The following is a 21114-nucleotide window of genomic DNA, read 5'->3' on the forward strand; positions in this document are numbered from 1 at the left end:
TCCCTCTCTCTCTGACCCTCCCCTGCTCATACTGTCTCTCAAAAATAAATAAGAAACATAAAAAAAGAGAGTTCCTATTTGAAACCATATGAAGGTGAAGATAGAGGGAAGACTTAAATAAGAATGAAGAGTCAATTGTGGTTGGAAATCAGGAAAGGCGCCATGATGGCTGTCAGCAATACGGCAATATTTTCCTCACAGCTTGTACACAGACATGAAGGGAGATGGGAGGTAAAGCCATATTAGGACTGTGAATCCGTTCACTCTTTTGTTGCAAGTAACAGAAACTCACACTACCTGAAACAGAAGGGGAAGTTTATTGGAAGGATACTGGGATCTCCCACTGAAAACAGGGCTATGATCACAGCTGGTCAAGGGAACGGATGCCAGGACTGAAGTGCTTTAGGGAACCTAGTGAGTTGTCGCTCGCCTCAGCCCTCCACAGACCACACACTGGAACTTGGCCACCAGTGGCTCCCAAGTCTTATGAGTTACAATCTAGGCCCAAAGTTATAAAATTCCTGGGTAAAGAAAGAGTTGAGTCAGCCTGATGATAAAATGTAGGCAGTATAGACAGTTCTAGAATGGAGCTAGGTCGACATTCTGATAGACCTCTGTGCTGACAGCTCAGAGCCTGGAGCCCACTTCAGATTGTGTCTCCTTCTCTCTCTGCCCCTCTTCTGCTCTCTCTCAGAAATAAATAAACATTGAGAAAAAGAAAACCTGTAAAAATGTCTACTCAGTCAAGGACCTACACTTATATTTTATAAATAGTAATTCCACAAGAAACGTAATTCATTTATCAGACATTTTAATGAGACCCAATCTGGTATGACCCCTGTCTTGGGGTAGCTCATCCATTCATCCAAGGAGAAACAGTTACAAAATACCAGAACAGAGGTAATTACAAACCCTGTTCCCCAGCTGCTCCCCACTTTGGGGCTGAGACGAGGAGAGCCGGAGGAACAAGCGATAGGAGTAGGAACATGACTCACTCTGGCCGTTGGAATAGGAGAGAAGTCATGTTTGGAAATTCCAAGTTGGTGCAGCTACCCAAGGCAAAGTGGTAGGCCTTGTTCATTTAATGCAGTAAAGCTTTACTGAGCATCTATTTAGGGGCAGGCGCCAGGGACGCATCTCAAAGATAAAGACACATCACTGCTGCTGCTTTGGGGAGCTTACGTGAGGAAGGCAGGCATGCACACAACCTGACGCCTGGAGACTCTTCCCGCTCTGTATTCAATAACTTAATTTTCTACCCTCTTTGAATGGTCTCACCCCATTTTATGAAAAATGTTGACTCAGGACTCATGGAAAGGTCTGTGCTGATGTCTCCTTATTCTGATGAGAAATCAGGGAGGAGTGAGACCCAGATCTCAAGTTCAAGCTGGTCCCAGTTTTGCGTCTTGCTGCTAGACCATAGCTCCCCTGCTTTTCCTTAAAATCAGTCTTCTCTCAGAGCTCACTTTGCCTATGTCCCAGACCCAGCTTGAACTAATTTTTCAAACACAGGGTGCAGAAGACTTAGCTTCACAGTATGTGGTTTAAAAAAAAAAAAAAAGCTTAGGTATTTAGGGGTCTGCCACCCAGTGAAGCCCCGGTGCAGTGCCACCACCCCCGAATCCAGTGCAATCTAGAGCCGCTGAGAGACCAAGGAAGTGTGCGGTGTACACATGGTGCCAGCTTTAACAGGAACATTGAAAACCTGGCACCTGTTTGGAGAGAAAGCATGTGTGGGAACTAAAACCCTGTTTTTAAGGAATGATTGACCAAATAATGCTGTTTAACCTGAAAACGTGGGGCAAAGCAGTTGTGACAGAATTATCAGAAAAGCTGTCATGTAGATGAAGTATTACATGTTCTGGACAAGGCTTACAGGGAAGGAGAATGTGGTCCTGAACATCCTTCTAAAGATAGAGCAATCCCACAATGAAATGACCTGCCTTGTGAGGTAGGAAGCTCCCCATCAAGGGAGGTTTTAAAGCAAGGGTATTAAAAAAAAAAAAAAAAAAAAAAAACCACTTGGCAGGAGTGTTGCGAAAAGAGGGCTAAGTCAGGTTGATTTGTTTTAACCACATACGGAGGAGGGGCAGAGTATGGGATTCTCCTGACTGTGCCAGGGGACAGGTAACCCCTGTGTGCACAGACTAGAAAAGCAAAAGCCAACAGCCCCTAAAATAGACGAGAACTTTCAGCCCTGATGTCCACACATAGAAATTCTTTCAGGATAGGGTAGCCGGGAAATGACCAAATGATGTCACCTCTCCTAACAGGACTGTCCATTCTAGACACCTCCGGTAAGGCAGCCAGTGTGGTGGAATTGAGGAAAGAAAGTTCAGCTCTCTGCCGCAGGGAACCTGGGTTTCTGTTCTCACTGTGCCCTGGATGACCTGGGGCTTCTCCTTCCCTTCTCTGGGCCCCTCCATGAAATGAAATGAAATGAACTGTCACAGTCCTTCCCAGACTACAGGGCGGCGCCCTTCTGGCTGGCCCCCGCTATAGCTGATCGAGCGCTACAGTTTTGGGCCCTGGGGCTACACTTGTGGACGGCCAGAGACCACCTCTGGCGGAAGCAACGGCCACACTCCAGGCAGGGGAAGGGCTTCTCCCCGGTGTGCAGGAGCTGGTGCTGGGCCAGGTGGCTCCACTGGGCAAAGCGCTTGGAGCACAGGTCGCAGGCGTAGGGCCGCTCGCCCGAGTGGACGCGCCGGTGACTGGCCAGGAGCGAGGGGTAGGCGAAGCGGCGGCCGCAGTCCTCACACGCGTGCAGCTTCTCCTCGGTGTGCGTGCTGCGGTGGATGGCGAGGGAGCCGCTGCGCCGGAAGGCACGGCCGCAGTCTGGGCAGGGGTACGGCTTCTCCCCCGTGTGCAAGAGCTGGTGCTGGAGCAGGGTGCTGCGCTGGGAGAAACGGGCCTCACAGTGCTCGCAGGCGTAGGGGCGCTCCCCGGAGTGGACCCGCCGGTGGCTGACCAGGCGGGAGGAGGAGGAGAACCGCCGCTCACAGTCTGGACACGGGTAGGGCTTCTCGCCGGTGTGGATGCGCTGGTGGATGACGAGGGCGGTGCGCTGCCGGAAGCGGCGGCTGCACTCCAGGCAGGTGTAGGGCTTCTCCCCGGTGTGCGTGCGCTGGTGGATGGCGAGCAGAGAGGGGTAGGCGAAGCGACGCCCACAGCTAGGGCACTGGTGGGGTTTTTCGCCTGTATGCGTGGTCCGGTGATTGGCCAGGGACCGGCTCCTGCGGAAGCAGCGGCCGCAGTCGGGGCAGTGGTAGGGCTTCTCGCCGGTGTGGATGACCTGGTGCTGCGAGAGGTTCTTGCGCTGGGAGAAACGTTTGCCGCACTGGTCGCAAACGTAGGGACACTCCCCAGAGTGTGCCCGCCGGTGACTGACCAGCAGGGAGGGGTAGGAAAACCGGCGCCCGCAGTCTGGGCAAGGGTAAGGCTTCTTCAGGTTCTGGGCACACTTGTGGCTCTCCAGGGCCAGATGATCAGGGAAGGTACAACCACAGTCAGGGCAGATGGGGCTTCCCGACGTCTGCCTGGGGAGCAGCCGGGGCTTGCTGGGCCTCCGCCCTCGCTTCCCCTTTCGGGGTGCCTCCTTAGGTGGGAATACTTCCTTGTCTCCATTCTTCTTCCTGGTTCTGGTTTCTACAGAAACACAGGGTGAAATTAATTTAACAAATTCTGGGCCCCCAGCCTTGCCTAGGACAGTTTGTGTTTGGAACACTGACTCAGCCCGTCTTCAAGGAGTGTCAGTGCCACAGTGGCTACTATTACAGAAATAGGAGATTTCAGGAGTCCCTAACTCAATTTGGAGAAGTCAGGAAAGGTTTCTTGGACATTATTCAGATTTTACAAGTTAAAGTTTTTCAAGAGTAAGTGTAAGGCAGGGAAGTGGAAACAAATGAGATATGAGCTGACAGTGACCAGGTCCTAAGGCCGTCTAAGACAATGGTTCTCAAATTTTATTGTGATCAGAACCATTTGGATAACTTATGGAGACAATTTTGGATTCAGCAGGTCTAGGATGGAGCCCAAGAATCTATATTTCTAATTCTTTCCTGAGTGATGTTGCTGCAGGTCTGAAGACCACACTCTGAGAACCACTGCTATATATGGCCTTGAACTACATCTTATCCAATGGTTCTCAAATCTAAATGTACATGCCAACCGACCAGGACCGTTACAAACGGCCTAGACATCCATAAGAGTAAATCAATAGTTCTAGGTCCAGGAATCTGGTTTTTTTTTTTTTTACCAAGTTCCCCAAGTGACTTGATATAACTGACAGCCATTTGCCAACCTGTGGTGGCAAAAACTGACAGTTGTTGTTGTTTTTTTTAATTTAAAAAAATGTTAATGTTTCTTTTTGAGGCGGGGCACATAGGGACAGAGAGAGGGAGACACAGAATCCGAAGCAGGCTCCAGGCTCTCAGCTGTCAGCACAGTGCCCGATGCAGGGCCCAAACTCCCAGACCTTGAGATCATGACCTGGGCTGAAGCTGGATGCTCCATCGACTGAGCCACCCAGATGTCCCCAAAACTGACAGGTTTTAAGTAAAGAAGTATCATGGTCAGATCTGAATCTTGCAAAGATAGCACTGGTCTCAGAGAATGTGGCACGGAAACTCCAGGCCAGTTACATCCATCCCTGTGGCTGGATGTGGGGCCCTTCTACCTAAATGACATTAATCAGAGCCTTGCTTGATCACCCTGCCAAAAGGGCAGAAAGTGGGCCCTGCATGCCAGGTAGCTGTTTCCTATGAGATCCAGTCAAGCCAAATCCAGAAAACTCAGAGAGATACCAGGTGTCTCAGGGCCCACTTCAAAGCTAGCTGAGGAGACAGGGATCCTGGGAAGGACATCGGAGGTAACTCCTTTGAAAAGCTGACAGATTAATTCACACAATAGAGAACTGTAGACCGTTAGTTGGCAAACTGACGTTTAAACCATTGTATGGTGGACCCACCCAACACCATCAGAGAGACCAGACCCTGGGGTTATGACAATGAACACAGTAATTGAAGCATTACAGCACGGGCCATAGGAACCCCTAGCTACCAAAACTCTAGACTGAGTCATTAGAGGCCACAGGCCCTCCACAGGCGTTTATCACTCACTTCTTTGGACTGTTACCCGCTTTGGGCACTCCTGCGGATCCAGAGCAGCCGGTTCCCAATCATCGGTATTTCGTTCCAACCAGGAGATGAGAGCTGGTTTGGGACCTGCGCACCCTGGGGAAGGAGAACCAGTCAGACGCCCAGCTCCTAGATAACGCTGGGTAAATATCTATCCGATGTCATCTCCTGCCAAGACCTTGTCCTCCTCCCCTGACACAACCTAGTCGCAGGCCAGGTCCCTGGACACTCTTGGACTCCCTGTGGTCCCCTCAACCCCCGCCCCTAAGCTCTTCCATCCCTTCGGGCCCCGCGGAAGGGAATCGGGCCGGGCCTCACCGAGCGCGCCCAGGTGGCCGTAGGTCTCTCGCATCACGTCCCGGTACAGGGCCCTCTGCGCGGGGCGCAGACACCCCCACTCCTCTGTGGAGAAGTACACGGCCACGTCTGCGAACTTCACCGCCCTCGGCCTCCTTCCCCTTCTCCGGCCAGGTCTGGCCTCTCCTGGTCCCCGCGCAGAGAAGGGAGCCGAAGGTGGCGCCATTGGACCCCAGGAGCCGGCGCCACGGCCTTCCCCGTCTTGGCCTGGACCCCTGGCGGACCCGGAGATTTGGGAATCCCCGCCGGACCGGGGCTGAGCGTGCCTGGGGAGGCCCGGAGGGAATAGGAATCGGCCGCCTTGCCGGGCTAACGGAAACCTTTCGCTGTTATTCAGGAAACTCCTGCCCGAACTTGGGTGAAAGGCACCGGAAGATGCCTTCGGGGAAGATGGCGGCGCTGCTACCGCACCGCCTTAGCCTGGAACACAGGCAGCTTCCAGCTATCGATTTTATTGACCGGAGCGCCATGCCGGCTTCCTAACCTCTTTGCCCTCAAGTGTGATGGCGCTGCGATTGGGCTTCACGCCTCTTTCCCCCCCATTACACGCGCTCATTGGGCGGCGACCGAAGATCGGACTTTCTGATTGGGTGCTGTCGAAAGCGGCCTGTTTGAACGAAGCCAACGGAAGCGTAAGGGCAGGAAGCCGACCCTTCAAGCCGGTGCTTCTGTCCGGTTTTGAGTCCGGCAGCTGCGAGCAGGTGACGGGTCCCTGTTCTCTGGCACGCGCTGCCTCGCCGAGGGAGGGAAGAATTGGAGTGACGGAGCCACTTCGGCCAGCCCGGGGCAGAGATTACTCCGGGTGACCTTCTGAGAGAACTGGATAACTTTCTTGTTGCCCTTTTGGGAGGGAAATTAACGTTGGCGTTTCCTGTGCGCAGGCACGTTCCCCTATTATTATACATTTCATCTTAATTATTCTTTGCTGCTATTGTATGAACGCGTTGGTGGTCACCATCCAATTCTACCGATGAGTAAAATCTCAGAGGGATGATACTGCTAATAAGGAGAACAGAGATTCAAACCCGGGGCTTCATTCATACAGCTGAACATGGCCCGCTGCCCTGCACTATCCAAATTCGCTGGTCAACTCAACAGTCAGAGTTACTGGACTGTTTTCAGGTTCAGTGTGATGCACATCTCCATTCCTTATTTTTACGTGACATTTGTTTATGCTCTGAATGGACATTATAGCTGAGTGAGGCACAGAAATTTACAAATAATAACTGAGTCCTGCAAGCATGTATGTGAAAGGCATAGGAAAATTGCTCATGGAACCAGTCAGCTCCCACTCCATCAGTCACTACTTCTGTGTAAGTGTCGTGGGGGGTTTCACCAGTTCAGGGTCATCTCCCAGGGCATCTGAGGGCCAGAGAATATGCCATTTGCTACATACCTCAACTGGTGATACACACATCTGTCTCTTCAACCCACTAATCAATTTGTTAAAGCACCTATTAAGGATGAAATGCTACCCCAGAGCTGACAAGGCGTGATGGCGTTTCAGGAATTCACAAGGTAACATTGTGAGGTAGTAAGACTTTCTTTTTTCTTTTTAAAAATTTTTAATGTTTATTTATTTTTGAGGCAGAAAGAGACAGAGTGTGAACAAGGGAGGGGCAGAGAGAGAGGAAGACACAGAATCTGAAACAGGCTCCAGGCTCTGAGCTGTCAGCACAGAACCCAACGCGGGCCTGAATCCACAAATCGCGGGATTATGACCTGAGCCGAAGTTGGATGCTTACCCGACTGAGCCACCCAGGCACCCCAGTAGTAAGACTTTCTGGGGAAGATGACTTTTGAACAAAAGAGGAACAAAAAAACAAAAACAAAAAATCGGCAGTAAACATTGAGTTTTACTCTGTTTTAAGCATAGCGACTATTTATTGAACAAACTACTGGGCAGCAGGTGGAATGTCAAGATTGCCAAAATGAATAAGACAGAATCCCTCCTCTGAATGACTTTCCAAATTGATACATCAGGTGGGAAATGAGTTTGGTGTATGAATTGGTGGGATTTAGAGAGGGCAGCGGTGCTCAATGTATATTTGTTGAATAAACAGCTAAATTCCATGACCGTAACCATCTCTGGTACAAAGCCAGGAAATCAGGAAAGTTCTGAGAGTGAAGGGAATTAGGACATTTTCTGCTGCAGTCCCAGATACTGTTGGGGTGAAACTGAAGGATTGAGGGGCCCCTAGGTGGCTCAGTCTGGTAAGGCTCTGACTCTTGGTTTCAGCTCAGGTCATGATCTCACAGTTTCTGAGTTCAAGCTCCCTGTCAGGCTCTGTGCTGACAGTGCAGAGCCTGCTTGGGATCCTTTCTCTCTCCTTCTCTCTCTGTCCCTCCCCTGCTTGCACTCTCTCCTTCTCTCTCAAAAGTAAATAAATAAACATTAAAAAAAAAATAACCTGAAGGATGGAAAGGGTAGGTTGGCACCAGATATTGGATGGGCTCATCCTGCACATCGGGAGCTCTACATCAGTCTAAAGAAGTGAATTATCTTCCAATAATACTTTAGGAGAATGACAGATGGTGTGCAGGGCAAACTGATAGCTTTGTGCCTACACATAGTTCAATCTGGAGGAATAAGAAGGTGAATGTAGGCTGCTGAGGGAATAAAAAGGCAAACGGACAGCAAATGATTCCAGTGGGAAGACCGTGACTAACCAGAGAAGGCTGTGAAGGAATCAGACCTCCTCTGTGGACATTTTGCCTAAATGGTAATGATCTGCTATCAGTGATGCTGACACTGACTAGGAAAGAAAATGAATAAATACTGAGGAGAAAAAGCGTTGAGCCCTCTTGCCACATACAGGATATGGGAAGGCAGGCTCAGCCTAGCCCTTTGGCCGTAGGCTGGAAAGGTCCCATTTGGCCTGGCTTGCCTTCATCTTGATGGGAACCACTAAGGCAGAGCCTAGGAATCAGGCAGAGTCAGATGCTCTAACCTATTGGGAAACATTTTGGAGAGAGATGCACCAGGGTTTAATGTGAAAGCAGAGGTCCTTGCTCCTTTCTGTATAAATTCCTGGATTCACACTGGGCACAGGGACAAGCAGGGCCTCCTCCTGCAGAATATCCACTGTAGAGAAGGATGGAGAAGATCCAGAGAGTCTACACACCAAGAGGCCACATAAAGACAAAAGACCCCCATGGAGCACCTGGGTGGCTCAGTCGGTTAAGCCTCTGACTTCCACTCAGGTCATGATCTCATGGTTCGTGGGTTCAAGCCCCATTTTGGGCTCTGTGCTGACAGAGCCTGGAGCCTGACTTCCGATTCTGTGTCTCCCTCTCTCTCTCTGACCATCCCCTGCTCATACTGTCTCTCTCTCTCAAAATAAATAAAACATTAAAAAAAAAAAAGATAAAAGACCCCCTGTTTGGGATAACGGTGTTGAAAACCAGCAAAGTCCCAGGTGCCACTTCATAGGCACATTGAGATAAGAGGATCACAGTGGAATTTCGCCTTCCAGAGTCCTCATGAGGACGGTTATCAGACAGCTGAGCAGATTGCCCGAAACCTGTTAGTAAGGGTGGGGATGAGATTTGAAATAGATAATGTCCTCTGCATTGCTCTGGCAGCTCTGAACTGGGTGAAAGGCTCTGAGCGTCCTTTGTCCTTGTTTCATGCTCAGTGAGAGGAAAGCACCTGGCATGGCAACCTTCGATGACAGCACACGCGGACTTCACCTTATGGACTGACTGGAACCTAAACTTTGCCTAAAATGTCATTGCACCATAAACCCCGACTCCAGCAAGCAGTGTTAGTCCCGGGACAAAGTCATGAATAACGATGGAATCTTACCTTTTCTTAACAGATTCTTGTAGTCCAGTTCCAACCTGTCTGTTTCTGGGTAACTTAGCAGTATGCTTCTGATGACCTCTATGTCCTGATCTCTGTAGGGGGACTCAAGGCACCTATGGACTTTGTCACTTTTTACATCTTCCCCTTTTCCCCTCTCGTTCCTGGCTGCACCCCCTCTGAGTGGTCAACACTTGATGGGAAATAGTATCTTACATCATAAACCCCTTCAGCAGCACTTGACCCCAGTCACCCACACTCCTGAAATTTATCTAATAGTGGACACGAACTGAGGGTCCTTGACCCCACAGGTCTCCCACACCTTGGCCCTTCCGTGTATCCCTAGTGGATTCACTGGTGGGCTTTCTGGGCATGCTTTCTCTTGGAGCTTTTCCCACATTCAGTGCAGGGAAAGGGCCTCTCATCAGAGTGGATATGCCTCTGGCTGAGCAGGAGGGAGGAGTAGGGGAAGAAGATGCCACACTCTTGGCAGGGGGAAGGTTTCCCGAGTGTGCCTGTGCATCTATGAGCGGCCAAGGGAGCCTGAGGCAGAAACACTGCCTTATAGCCACAGCACCAGAAGGCTTCCTTCCCATGTGGGTAAGCTGGTGCTGGAGCAAGTTTCTTTGGTGAGCAAAGTGAGTACCGCACTATAGACCATGGCATCAGGGCCGACTCAAGTGCATAAGCAGGTGGTTGGCCAGGAGGCAGGTATGCAAAGTCACACCCCCACCCTGCCCCCATGTCTGCCTTCATGGGCATCCAGGGTGCTGCCAGGGGGGAAGTGGCAGGTGCGGTCAGGACGCGGATGTGGCCTGTGTGGAGCAGCTGGTGCTAGACCAGGTGAGCCCTTTGGGAAACGGGGACACCACATGAGCCACACACACGGGGACAGTCACTGGGGTGCATATGCCTGTGTCTAACAGTGAGGGGATGGCAAAGAGTGCCTGCAGTCCAGACTTGCACAAAGCTTCTTCCTTCTGTAGGTGGCCAGGGCCCTATGTTTTCAAAAGCAGCAGCCACACTGGCGACCAGGGAAGACTATCTCGCCTGTGGATGGGCTGATGGTGGGGCAGGTCCTTGTACTGAGAGAGCAGCATCCACACTGTCACAGGGAAGGCTGCTCAGCCCAGTAGGCCTGCCGGTATCTGGCCAGGAGAAGGAGAGCCAAGACTTGGGTGGGGTTTCATTGGAGCCAGACAGCACTATTGGCCTATAGTTCAGGAGCCCTGAGGTGATATCTGGCCACGTCCCCTGCTTTAGGGCCCTTGGTTACTTCAAAGGGCTCTTATCAGGCCGCCTAACCAGCAGCCTCTCTCACACAGCCTACTTGAGTTTCTGCACCCCCATTTCCTCCTTCTTTACTCTTTGCAGAGTTGTACAAGAGAATTAGAACTAAAGATTGTGGGGTGCTTTGAATCACCACAGGTGGAGCAGCACTGGGGACCAAATGCCTGTTCATTCAGGGCAGGAAGATCTAAGTGTGAATCCCCCCCCCCCCCCCCCCGCGATGCCCCACCTGCCTCAGGCAGAACTTTCCCATTTTCAGAAAAAGTACCATCCCCTCTCAATCCAGGCCTCCAGGACCAGAGAGGGCTCCCGCAAGGACGGACTGAATTCTTTTCAGAGGTAAGCCGGCACCTCTCCCTGGCAAAAGACCTTAAAGACGGACATTTCAGTGGAAACATTTCTTAAGACACAGACCTCAGTGTCTTTTGAGTCCACAAAAACACCTGTTTGCATCCTAAATGAAAGGTGGCAAGGCTTTAAATTCTATAGAGTACTCTGGACAGCTTCAGAAAGGAGGATATGCCCTAAGAAAAAAGGCCAGGCCAAGAAACCAAAGTGAACTTCTGGTCTCTTTCCAAGGCCAGTCAGAAATACATCATGCATATTCTCTAGGCTTAAGTTAATTAACATGAAAAATTCACTTCCTGAGGCACACTAAGCCACATTTCAAGTGCCAAATAGACATATGGCCAGTGGCTTCTGTGTTCCTCAGCAAAAATACAGAACATTCCCGATGATTGAAGAAAGCTCTGTGGGAAGCAATACTCTTAAGTACTCAGCATTAAGAAGGTGAAAGATCTAATCCCCAAATGCGGCCTCGCTCCAACCTCCAACTGGATCCAGCGGCACCGGCTACCCTAGAACCCAAGGAAGCCTCCAGGTCTGGAAAGAGAACTTTAGAAGAGAAGGTTCATCAGAGTCTTATGAATTGGAGTCTTTAAAGAGAAGGGTGCGGTGTAGATGTGGCTGCTGGAAGAAAGGGCCTGTCCTCCTCCCTCCCAAGAGAGGCTGACTTCCAGCCAAGCCCACACTTCTCTTTGCTTATCCCAGATCTGGGTGCCTTGCCCCCGCCTCCTTGGCCTCCGGGATCCTAGCTTCCAGGAGTTGAGGGCCGGCTTGGGGCCGCGAATCCTAGGGGGAAAGAGGCTGACAGAGGACTGGGTGAGAGGAGGAAGCCTAGAGACTGTGCTTCCTTTGTGGGGGGTGGGTACAGCTTCCTGAACCCTACGGGAGAAGACCCTCCCCAACAACAGACACTCTGGCGCGTCCGGACCGAAGCAGACTAGTACCCCTCTTCGCTAAAAGGGGGACAAGGGGAGGGCTGGGACTCTGCGATCGCGCACAGGTAGGCAGTCCTGGGTATTCCGCATCACTTCCCTGGAAAGGGCCCAGTGCATAGCCCTAGATCCGTATCCCCATTCACCCTCAAGGACCATGGCGCCACTGGGCTTCACGCCCTTCTCCCTCCCCTGCACAGTCATTGGGTGGCGCGGGGCAGGAAGCAACGAGCCGGCGTTCTGATTGGGCCTCGGAGAACCACCCCGTTGGAGGGAAGCCGGCTGCAGCGTGCGGACCGGCTTTCTCGGAGCCACAGCGACCCCGGGGCGGGCGCTGGTTGAGCACCTGCTCGTGTGTCCGGCGCGGTGACAAGCCGCGCGTGCGAACGGACCGCGGGGCCCACAGCACCGCTCCTCCGGGGCCGGAGCGCTGGCTGCGTCGCTGTGGGGCTCCCTGCGTCCTTTGCACCCAGATATGAAGGGCGTTCAAAAGTTCATTGAGCCCTCGTGTGTGGAACACAGCTCCAGGAGCTGGGTACAGAGCCTTCCAGATTCTCGAGTCTCTGCGGGGCTTGACTCACGATGTAGTCCTTGAGCATCCGCAGCTCTTCCTGTCTGATGTGATGAAACGTGGCATCTCCAACCACAATGCTGGGGACAGGAAAGAGGTGGCTCTGACGGTGCTTGCTCTCAGTGGCCCTTACAACCCCGTCAGAGAGACATATAATATGTAAGCAAAGGTAAGCAAAGCCACAGTGGTAGCACTAACACGCTCCAGGGATAATTATGGGACCGCCTCTCACCTCTGAGGTGAGCACAGAAGATAAGCGTTCTGAATCATTTACGGGGGGGTTGGGAGGGAGAAAGGCAATAATAGTTTCTAACTTGCTGAAATATAGAAAGGAGCTATGAGGGACTCCTGGGTGGCTCAGTCAGTTAAGTGTCCGACCTTGGCTCGGGTCATGATCTTACCGCTCCTGAGTTCAAGCCCGGCATCGGACTCTGTGCTGACAGCTCAGAGCCTGGAACCTGCTTCGGATTCTTTCTCCCTCTCTTTCTACTCCTCCCCCACTTGAGCCCTGTCTCTCTCAAAAAATAAACATTAAAAAAAAAAGAAAAAGAGCTATGAAAATTATAGTGAAAGTTGTTTTCAGCGGGGATGATTAGATATTAGATTAGCTAATATTCAAACAACTCTACCTGCAAAGCTTGGGAGGATATACACAAGTGAAAAGTATTGTACTAGACAGTTTTAACTGAATATATGTGATTTAATCCTCACAACCATCTTGGGGGCCGGATTGATGCACTTATTTTATAGAGAGATATTGATGATGCAAGCAATGAGCCAAGATTGAACGTGGGATAAACTCGCTCAAAGCCTATGATCGTCCTCTTATATTATGGCTCCCAGTCCAAACTGAGACTTGAGCTCTAGAGTTAGGGGAAACCAAGATCTGGAAGGTCAGAGGTCAGCAGTTGGGGCTGGGAGCGGATTGGAGGAGACTCGTGCTCTTCCTGGAGGGCTCTTCCCTCTGGATGTCCTCCCTCTCAACTCCCAGGTCACTCATAGACGCTAGATGTGGCTCACCCCCCCCCATCTCCTTTTTTGATCGATTTCCCCTTTTCTCCCCTCTCCTATCCCTCCTGTGCTCTCCGTGCACTTCCTTCCCAACCCTTGATGAGGAAGAATCCTAAAACGTTCACTCCTTCTCCCTGCTGCACTCAGACACTCGAATTACTGGAACATATCAGGGAAGTGTCGGAAGTGTACTGATGGTTCCTGACCCTCAGGGACAGAACCTTGGGCTGGAGGTTGTAACAGAGGTCCGGCAGCCCTCTGACTTGTCCTGCGTGTGCAATGGATCCATTGGTGGGCTTCCAGGGCATTCTTCCGTTTAAAGGTTTTCCCACACTGGGAACAAGGGAAGGGCCTCTCAACAGAATGAATGAGCCTGTGACTGTTGAGGACACATGAAGAGGTAAATTGGTGTCCACACTCGGGGCAGGAGTAGGGCTTCTCCCCTGTGTGTGTGCGCCTATGGATAGCCAGAGAGCCACTCTGCCGGAAGCAGCGGCCACAGTCAGGGCATTCATGGGGCTTTTCGCCTGTGTGAATGAGCTGATGCTGAAGCAGGTTGTTTTGCTGGGCAAAGCGGGCACTACAATGGGCACAGGGGTAGGGGCGCTCACCAGAGTGCACCCGCTGGTGATTGGTCAGGAGGGAGGGGTAGGCAAAGCCCCGACCACAGTCAGAACAGATATGGGGCTTCTTCCTAGCACGGGTGCGCTGGTGGATAGCCAAGAGGGAAGGATGTGTAAAGTGGCGGCCACACTCGGGACACACATACGGCTTCTCCCCACCGTGTCTGTGTCTGTGGATGGCCAGGGCCCCCATCTGGCGGAAGCAACGGCCACAGTCCGGGCACGAATAAGGCTTGTCCCCTGTATGGAGCAGCTGGTGCTGGACCAGGTGAGCCCTCTGGGAGAACTGAACCCCACAAGGCCCACAGACATACGGACGGTCTCCAGAGTGGATTCGCCGATGTCTGACCAGCATCGAGGGGTAGGCAAAGAGCCTCCCACAGTCTGGGCAGGAGAAGGGCTTCTCCCCCGTATGTATGCGCATATGGACAGCCAGGTTGCCTCTTTGGCGGAAGCAACGTCCACACTGGTCACAGGGAAAGGGCCGCTCCCCAGAGTGGACCCGCTGGTGGCTGGTGAGGAGGGAGGGGTAGCTGAAAGAACGGCTGCATTCGAGGCTGGGGTAGGGCCTCTTGGGAGTCTCGGTGCACTGGTGTCCCGTGTCTGTGGACACCTGAGGCACTGAATGGCTGCAGTCTCTAAAAGTAGGACCCGGCCTGGCCTTCATCAGTGGCCCGTTCTCCACAGGGGCATCCTTAAGCTCCTTGGCCCCTGTTTTGCTGCTGGGCTCATTCTTCTTTTTCTTGCTTTCTAAAGAGACAAGAGAATTAAAACCAAACACTTGAATGCCTGCATGCCCCTCCTCCCCTGTGTTTCTCCACTGTGGGGAGATGTCGATGAAGGGAGTGGCAGTTCGTTTCTCTGGTGTAGTCCCTGTTTCAGAGCCCCCAGGTTCATCTAAGGCAGCAGCTCCCCATTCCATGGCCTTCTCCCCCCCCGCTCATTTCGGGCTTGGAAAATTATAGTTTTGTCAGAAGGTGTGGGACAGTACTGCCTGTCAGAAATAAGCAATCACTTTCCACATTAAAGCCCCTAAAAGTAGGCATTTCAGCAGAGACAGAGATTTGTCAAGGCCCTGAAAAGGACCACAGGTCAGTGTATATAGAAAACAGCAGTCACAGGGGCTCCTGGGTGGCTCAGTTGGTTAAACCTCAGACTCTTGATTTCCATTCAGGTCATGATGTCAAGGTTCGTGGGTTCGAGCCCCACATCAAGCTCTGTGCTGGCAGAACGGAGCCTGCTTGGAATTTTCTCTTCCTCTTTCTCTCTGCCCCTCCCCTGCTTGTGCTATCTTAAAATAAATAATAAACAAACATTACACACACGCACACACACACAGCCGTCACCACCTGAGCCAAAATTACTGATTTCACCAAGTGAACTTCTGGCCCCTTTCTGAGGCATTCGGATGCTCTGGGCACATAGAAGAAGGCTCAGTAAGTTCTACCCCCAATTTCTCTCCTCCCTCCCTACCCAGCTATCCCTGACTTAAGGAAGGTACCAGGTCTGATAAAGGGAACTTTGGGAGTGAAGATTCAGAGGATTCTTACTAACTGGGGTAGGTAAGAGAGGCTGTGTGTGGGAAGGAGGCTGTCAGGAGAAAGGCTCAGCCCAGGGCTCATTCCCAAGAGAGGCTGACTTCCAGCTCAGCCCCCCGCCTCCCTCTTCCTCACCTATCCCAGATCCTGGGTGCCTCGCCCTGTCCTCGGGATCTTCGGCCTCCCGACTCCATGCCTCCTTCTTTCTCTCCATCCAGGAGATGAGGGCGGGTGTGGGGCCTGCGAATCCTAGGGAAGAAAAGGCTAACGGTGGACAGGGCCAGAAGGTGGAGCCTAGACAAGGCGGTGGACACAGCTTCCAAACCCTAGCGGAGAAGACCCTCCCCAACAAGACACTTGGGCCCATCAGAATGCATCTAAAAATCCGAGTGTCACCAAAACGGAGAGTCGGGGGGCGGGACGGGCCTCACCGAGCGCGCCCAGGTGGCCGTAGGTCTCCCGCATCACGTCCCGGTAAAGGGCCCTCTGAGCTGGCCGCAGACACCCCCACTCCTCCGAAGAGAAGTACACGGCCACGTCCGCGAAGGTCAAGACACCCGGCTTCCCTCGCTCTGGGTGGGTCTCCCCGTGCCCGCCAGCGAGGCGCGGGGCCCGGGGCGGCGCCATGGGTCCAGCGCCGTTTCCCCGTTTGCCGGCGGGCCCGGGGTTCTGGACGCAGCGGGACCAAACCTGGCCGGTCCTCGGGCTCAGGACGCCACTGGGGAGGCCCGAAGGGCGCCAGGACCAGCCTCTTGTGGGACCAGTGCAAATCCCTAAGGTGTTATTGCATGGACCTAGATTACAGCCCCTTCTGCTACAGTGAAAGCGCCTTAGACGCTCACCCACCAACACCCCCACTCCCCGCAGCGCGGGTGCTAGAAACCTTCGCCCTCAATGGTCATGGCGCCACTGGGCTTCACGCCCTTCTCCCTCCCCTGCACAGTCATTGGGTGGCGCGGGGCAGGAAGCAACGAGCAGGAGTTCTGATTGGGCCTCGGAGAACCACCCCGTTGGAGGGAAGCCGGCTGCAGCGTGCGAACTGCCCTTCTTCCTGGAGTTACAGCGACTGCGGAGCGCGCCCTGGTTGAGCACCTGCTCGTGTGCCCGGCGCGGTGCCAGGCCGCGCGTGCGAACGGACCGAGGGGCCCACAGCACCACTCCTCTGCCCCGGGCGACTGGGCCCGGGGCCAAACGCTGTCTGCGTCGCTGTGGGGCTCCCTGCCTCCTTTACACCAGATGCAAACGTGCATTGAGCCCGTGTGTGTGTGTGTGTGTGTGTGTGTGTGTGTGTGTGTGTGTCCCTGCCTCCTTTACACCAGATGCAAACGTGCATTGAGCCCGTGTGTGTGTGTGTGTGTGTGTGTGTGTGTGTGTAACACAGCTCCAGGAGCGCTAAACAAAGTCTCCTCGTCCATGGAGATTACATTGCTTTCTACAGCCTTCCAGATTCTCCGCGGGGCTTCACCCACGATGTAGTCCTTGAGCACCTGGCAGCTCTTCTTGTCTGATGTGATGAAACGTGGCATCTCCAACCATACTGCCGGGGACTGGAAAGAGGTAGCTCTGAAGGTGCTTGCTCTCAGTGGTACTTACAACCGTGTGAGGCAGACATACAAATACACAAAAGTCTGGGTGCATTGAGGGCTGGAAAGGCCTCTGACTGGAGCCAGCAGTCCAAGGTAGTAGAGAGCTCATAATACAATGCAGCCTTCACTCCTAGCTTGGTATGTCTTCTCTAAGCATTTGAGGGCAGGGCAGTAGGCCTCTCGCATACTTCGCTGAGGTGACACCCATTTTCCAACGTATTTGCCTGTGAAGATTTACATGGGATTTACAATGAGAAAGCCACAGTGGTAGCCCTGACACACTCCAGGGAATCATAGGACAGTCTCTCACCTGAGTTAAGCACAGACAAAAAGAAGTATTGTGAATTATTTAGGAAGAAGAAAGAAAGAAAAAAGGCAAAAAGCTCCCAGGTGACTAAAACCCAGAGAAAGAACTAGAGAAATTACATTAAAAGCAGTTGTTTAAAATAGACATGATTAGAGGGGGGCCTGGGTGGCTCAGTCGGCTTCGGCTCAGGTCGTGATCTCTCGGTTCGTGGGTTCGAGCCCTGTGTCAGGCGGGCTCTGTGCTGACAGCTAGCTCAGAGCCTGTAGCCTGTTTCAGATTCTGTGTCTCCCTCTCTCTCTGACCCTCCCCTGCTCACACTGTCTCTCTCTCTCTCTCTCAAAAATAAGTTAAAAAATTAAAAAAATCTTAAATAGGAATGATTAGAGAAAACTTCAATATTAAAAACGGTGCTGTTCTCAAAACCATTAGAATGCCTACAAAAGAAAGAAAAGAAAAGAAAAGAAAAGAAAGAAAGAAAGAAAGAAAGAAAGAAAGAAAGAAAGAAAGAAAAGACCAAGGGCTGGGAAGATGTGGAGTAATTGGGATCCCGTGCACTCTCAGTGGAAATGTAAAATGGTGCAGCCACTATGGAAAACTGTATGGTGGGTTTTTAAAAATTAAAAATAGAATTTATATACCCCATTCCACTTCAAAGCATGGCCGAGAAGAGAGATTTGTATACACATTCTTATAGCAGTATTATTCACAATAGTTAAACGATGCAAGTAACCCAGGTGTCTGTCAATTGATGAATGGATAAACAAAGTATGGTGGGTACATGCAATGGACTATTATTCAGCTTAAAAAGGAAGGAAATTCTGACACATGCTACAACTTGGATTAAACTTGAGGACATTGTATTAGGTGAAATAAACCATTCACAGAAAGATAAATACTGTATGACTCCATTTATATGAAGTATCTAAAGCAGTCAAGGTCACAGAAGCAGAGGTGGAATTGTGGTTGGGTGATGGCCACTGCTGAGGAGAGAGGGAGAAGAGGAGTTGTTTAGTGAATATAGAGTTTCAGTTTTGCAAGATGAGAAAGGTCTGGAGACTATTTGCCCAACAATGCGAGTGGTTACGGTGGTAAATTTTATAGAGTGTGTATTTTACCACAAATAAAAACACAAATACTTAACCAAATGCACTAGCAGATCAAAAATAGCAACATATAAAAATTATATACTGTGATTAGACAGGATTAGCCAAGGAATGTAAAGTTGGTTTAATATCTAAATATAAATTAACATAAGACATCATATATCAATCAAAGACAAAAACCACATGACCATCTCAACAGAAGTGCAAAAAGCACTTGAGAAAATCCAACACCCTTTCATGATAAAAACACTCAAAATCTAAAAATAAGAGGGAATGTTCTCAACTTGTTGGAAGACCGAATGTTTTCCTCATCAGATCAGGAACAAAACAAGGAAGTCCACTATTGCCACTTCTATCCTACTTACCATTATTATTCTCATCACTTCTATTCAATTACATTGTACTGTTGTAGCCGGAACAATTAGGCAAGAAAATGAAATAAAACATCCAGGTTAGATGTAAAGATGTAAAACTACTGCTATCTGTAGATGACATGATATATACAAACTCTTGAGGAATTCATTTAAAAAGCCATTAATATTGGGGCAACTGGCTTGCTCAGTTGGTAGCGTATAAGCTTCTTTTTAATTAATTAATTTTTGAGGCAGAGAGAGACAGAGCACGAGTGGGGGAGGGGCAGAGAGAGAGCGAGACACAGAATCTGAAACAGGGTCCAGGCTCTGAGCTGTCAGCACAGAACCTGACGCGAGGCTCAAACCCACAAAATGCGAGATCATGACCGGAGCCGAAGTCAGACGCTTAATCGACTGAGCCACCCAGGTGCCCTGAGCATATGATTCTTGATCTTAGGGTTGTGAGTTCAGATTCCACATCGGGTATAGAGCATACTTTGACAAAGGGGAAAAAAGCCATTAGTGCAACCATTTTATAAGATTCTCAATTTCTATGGGGTGCCTGGGTGGCTCAGTCGGTTAAACATCTGACTCAACCTCAGCTCATGTCTTGATCTCAGGGTTGTAAGTTTGGGCCCAGCGTTGAACGAATGAATAAATAAGTAAATAAACAAATATTGTCAATTTCTTACAAAACTAAACATACACTATGCATATGATCCAGTAATTATGCTCCTTGGCATTTACCTAAATAAGTTGATAAATCATGTCCACACAAAAACCTACACACAGATGCTTATAACAACTTTATTTCATAATTGCCAAAGCTTGGAAGCAACCAAGATGTCTTTTAGCAGGTGAATGGATAAATGGCCTGTGGTACATTCATACAGTGAAATATTAGCACAAAAGAGACCTGAGCTATTAAGCCATGAAAAGATATGTCGTTACCTTAAATGCATATTACTAAAAGAAAGAAGGCAATCTGAAAAAGCTATATACTGTATGATTCCCACTATATTATATTCTGGAAAGCGCAAAACCATGGAGACAATAAAAAATCAGTGGTTGCCAGAGTTTGGGGAAAAGGAACAAAGAAATGGAAGACAGAGGATATTTAGAGTAATGGTTCTATAGTAATGGTGGATACATAGCATTATGCATCTGCCAAAACTCATAGAATGTACAAAACCGAACGTGAACCCTAATGTAATTATGGACTTTGGGTACTAATGATGTATCAATGTAGGTTCATGGATTATAACAAATGTACCAATCTGGTATGAGATGCTGATAGTAGGGAGGCTGGGTAAAGGGATATGAGAACTCTCTGTACTGTCAGCTTAACTCTAAATTACTCTTAAAATTAAAATCTATTAAAAATGTTTTTAAAATGGTGCACCTGCGAGGCTCAGTTAAGTGTCGGAGTCTTCATTTCCACTCAGGTTATGAACTTACAGTCTGTGAGTTTGAGCCCCAAGTCAGGCTCTGTGCTGACAGAGTGGCACCTGCTTGGGCCTCTCTCTCCCTCTCTCTCTGCCCCTCGCCTGCTTGCACTCTCCGTCGTCTGTCTCTCTCTCAAAATAAATAAATACACTTTTAAAAATGTTTTAAAAATAATGATTCATGTGGCACAAAAACAGACACATAGACCAATGGAATAGAATAGGGAACCCAGAACTTGGTCCACAAATGTATGGCCAATTAATTTTTGACAAAGCAGGAAAGAGTATCCAATGGGAAAAGACTGCCTCTTTAGCAGGTGGTGCTGGGAGAACGGGACAGCAACATGCAGAAGAATGAAACCAGACCACTTTCTTACACCATTCACAAAAATCAACTCAAAATGGCTGAAGGACCAGAACGTGAGACAGGAAACCATCAAAACCCTCAAGGAGAAAGTAGGAAACAGCCTCCTTGACCTCAACCACAGCAATTTCCTACTCGACACATCCCCAAAGGCAAGGGAAATGAAAGCAAAAATGAACTCTTGGGACCTCATCAAGATAAAAAGCTTCTGCTCTGCAAAGGAAAGAATCAAGAAAACTAATAGGCAACTGACAGAATGGGAAAAGATAGTTGCAAATTGCATATCAGATAAAGGGCTAGTATCCAAAATCTACAAGGAACTCACCAAACTCCACACCCAAAAAAC

General features: G+C 50.2%; 2 protein-coding genes and 1 long non-coding RNA gene across 4 annotated transcripts in view; 1 reads left to right on the plus strand and 2 right to left on the minus strand.

The window, feature by feature from the left end:
- LOC115299277 overlaps nucleotides 1-7076 on the plus strand; it is a 29041-nt gene extending 21965 nt beyond the window's left edge. For both annotated transcript variants that reach the window (XR_003912088.1, XR_003912086.1), the window contains exon 4: nucleotides 5833-7076. This is a non-coding gene — a long non-coding RNA (uncharacterized LOC115299277). The remainder of the gene's footprint in view (nucleotides 1-5832) is intronic.
- Nucleotides 795-6046, minus strand: ZNF689 (zinc finger protein 689). The gene is made up of 3 exons (XM_029948638.1): nucleotides 5457-6046; nucleotides 5121-5234; nucleotides 795-3648 (listed from the first exon to the last, which is right to left on the minus strand). The coding sequence occupies exons 1-3, from the start codon at nucleotides 5659-5661 to the stop codon at nucleotides 2465-2467; spliced, it is 1503 nt and encodes a 500-aa protein (XP_029804498.1). The 5' UTR covers nucleotides 5662-6046; the 3' UTR covers nucleotides 795-2464.
- Nucleotides 7077-13117: 6041 nt separating the features above from the next.
- On the minus strand, nucleotides 13118-16504 carry LOC115298967 (zinc finger protein 501-like). The gene is made up of 3 exons (XM_029948181.1): nucleotides 16042-16504; nucleotides 15746-15859; nucleotides 13118-14822 (listed from the first exon to the last, which is right to left on the minus strand). Exons 1-3 carry the CDS (start codon nucleotides 16235-16237, stop codon nucleotides 13606-13608), a joined length of 1527 nt encoding a protein of 508 aa, XP_029804041.1. The 5' UTR covers nucleotides 16238-16504; the 3' UTR covers nucleotides 13118-13605.
- Between the last annotated feature and the right edge of the window lie 4610 nt (nucleotides 16505-21114).

Source organism: Suricata suricatta, chromosome 8, assembly GCF_006229205.1.
Source record: "Suricata suricatta isolate VVHF042 chromosome 8, meerkat_22Aug2017_6uvM2_HiC, whole genome shotgun sequence".
Taxonomy (NCBI): Eukaryota; Metazoa; Chordata; class Mammalia; order Carnivora; family Herpestidae; genus Suricata; species Suricata suricatta.

Bases quoted from the DNA above. Each gene is read 5' to 3' on its own strand.
- ZNF689 (XM_029948638.1), bottom strand. From the start codon at position 5,661: ATGGCGCCACCTTCGGCTCCCTTCTCTGCGCGGGGACCAGGAGAGGCC. The intron at 5,235-5,456 runs GTGAGGCCCGGC...CTCCTTCCCCAG, and splicing joins CGGCCACCTGGGCGCGCTCG to GGTGCGCAGGTCCCAAACCA. The intron at 3,649-5,120 runs GTGAGTGATAAA...GTGTTTCTGTAG, and splicing joins GCGGGTAACAGTCCAAAGAA to AAACCAGAACCAGGAAGAAG.
- LOC115298967 (XM_029948181.1), bottom strand. From the start codon at position 16,237: ATGGCGCCGCCCCGGGCCCCGCGCCTCGCTGGCGGGCACGGGGAGACC. The intron at 15,860-16,041 runs GTGAGGCCCGTC...TTTCTTCCCTAG, and splicing joins CGGCCACCTGGGCGCGCTCG to GATTCGCAGGCCCCACACCC. The intron at 14,823-15,745 runs GTGAGGAAGAGG...TTGTCTCTTTAG, and splicing joins GCACCCAGGATCTGGGATAG to AAAGCAAGAAAAAGAAGAAT.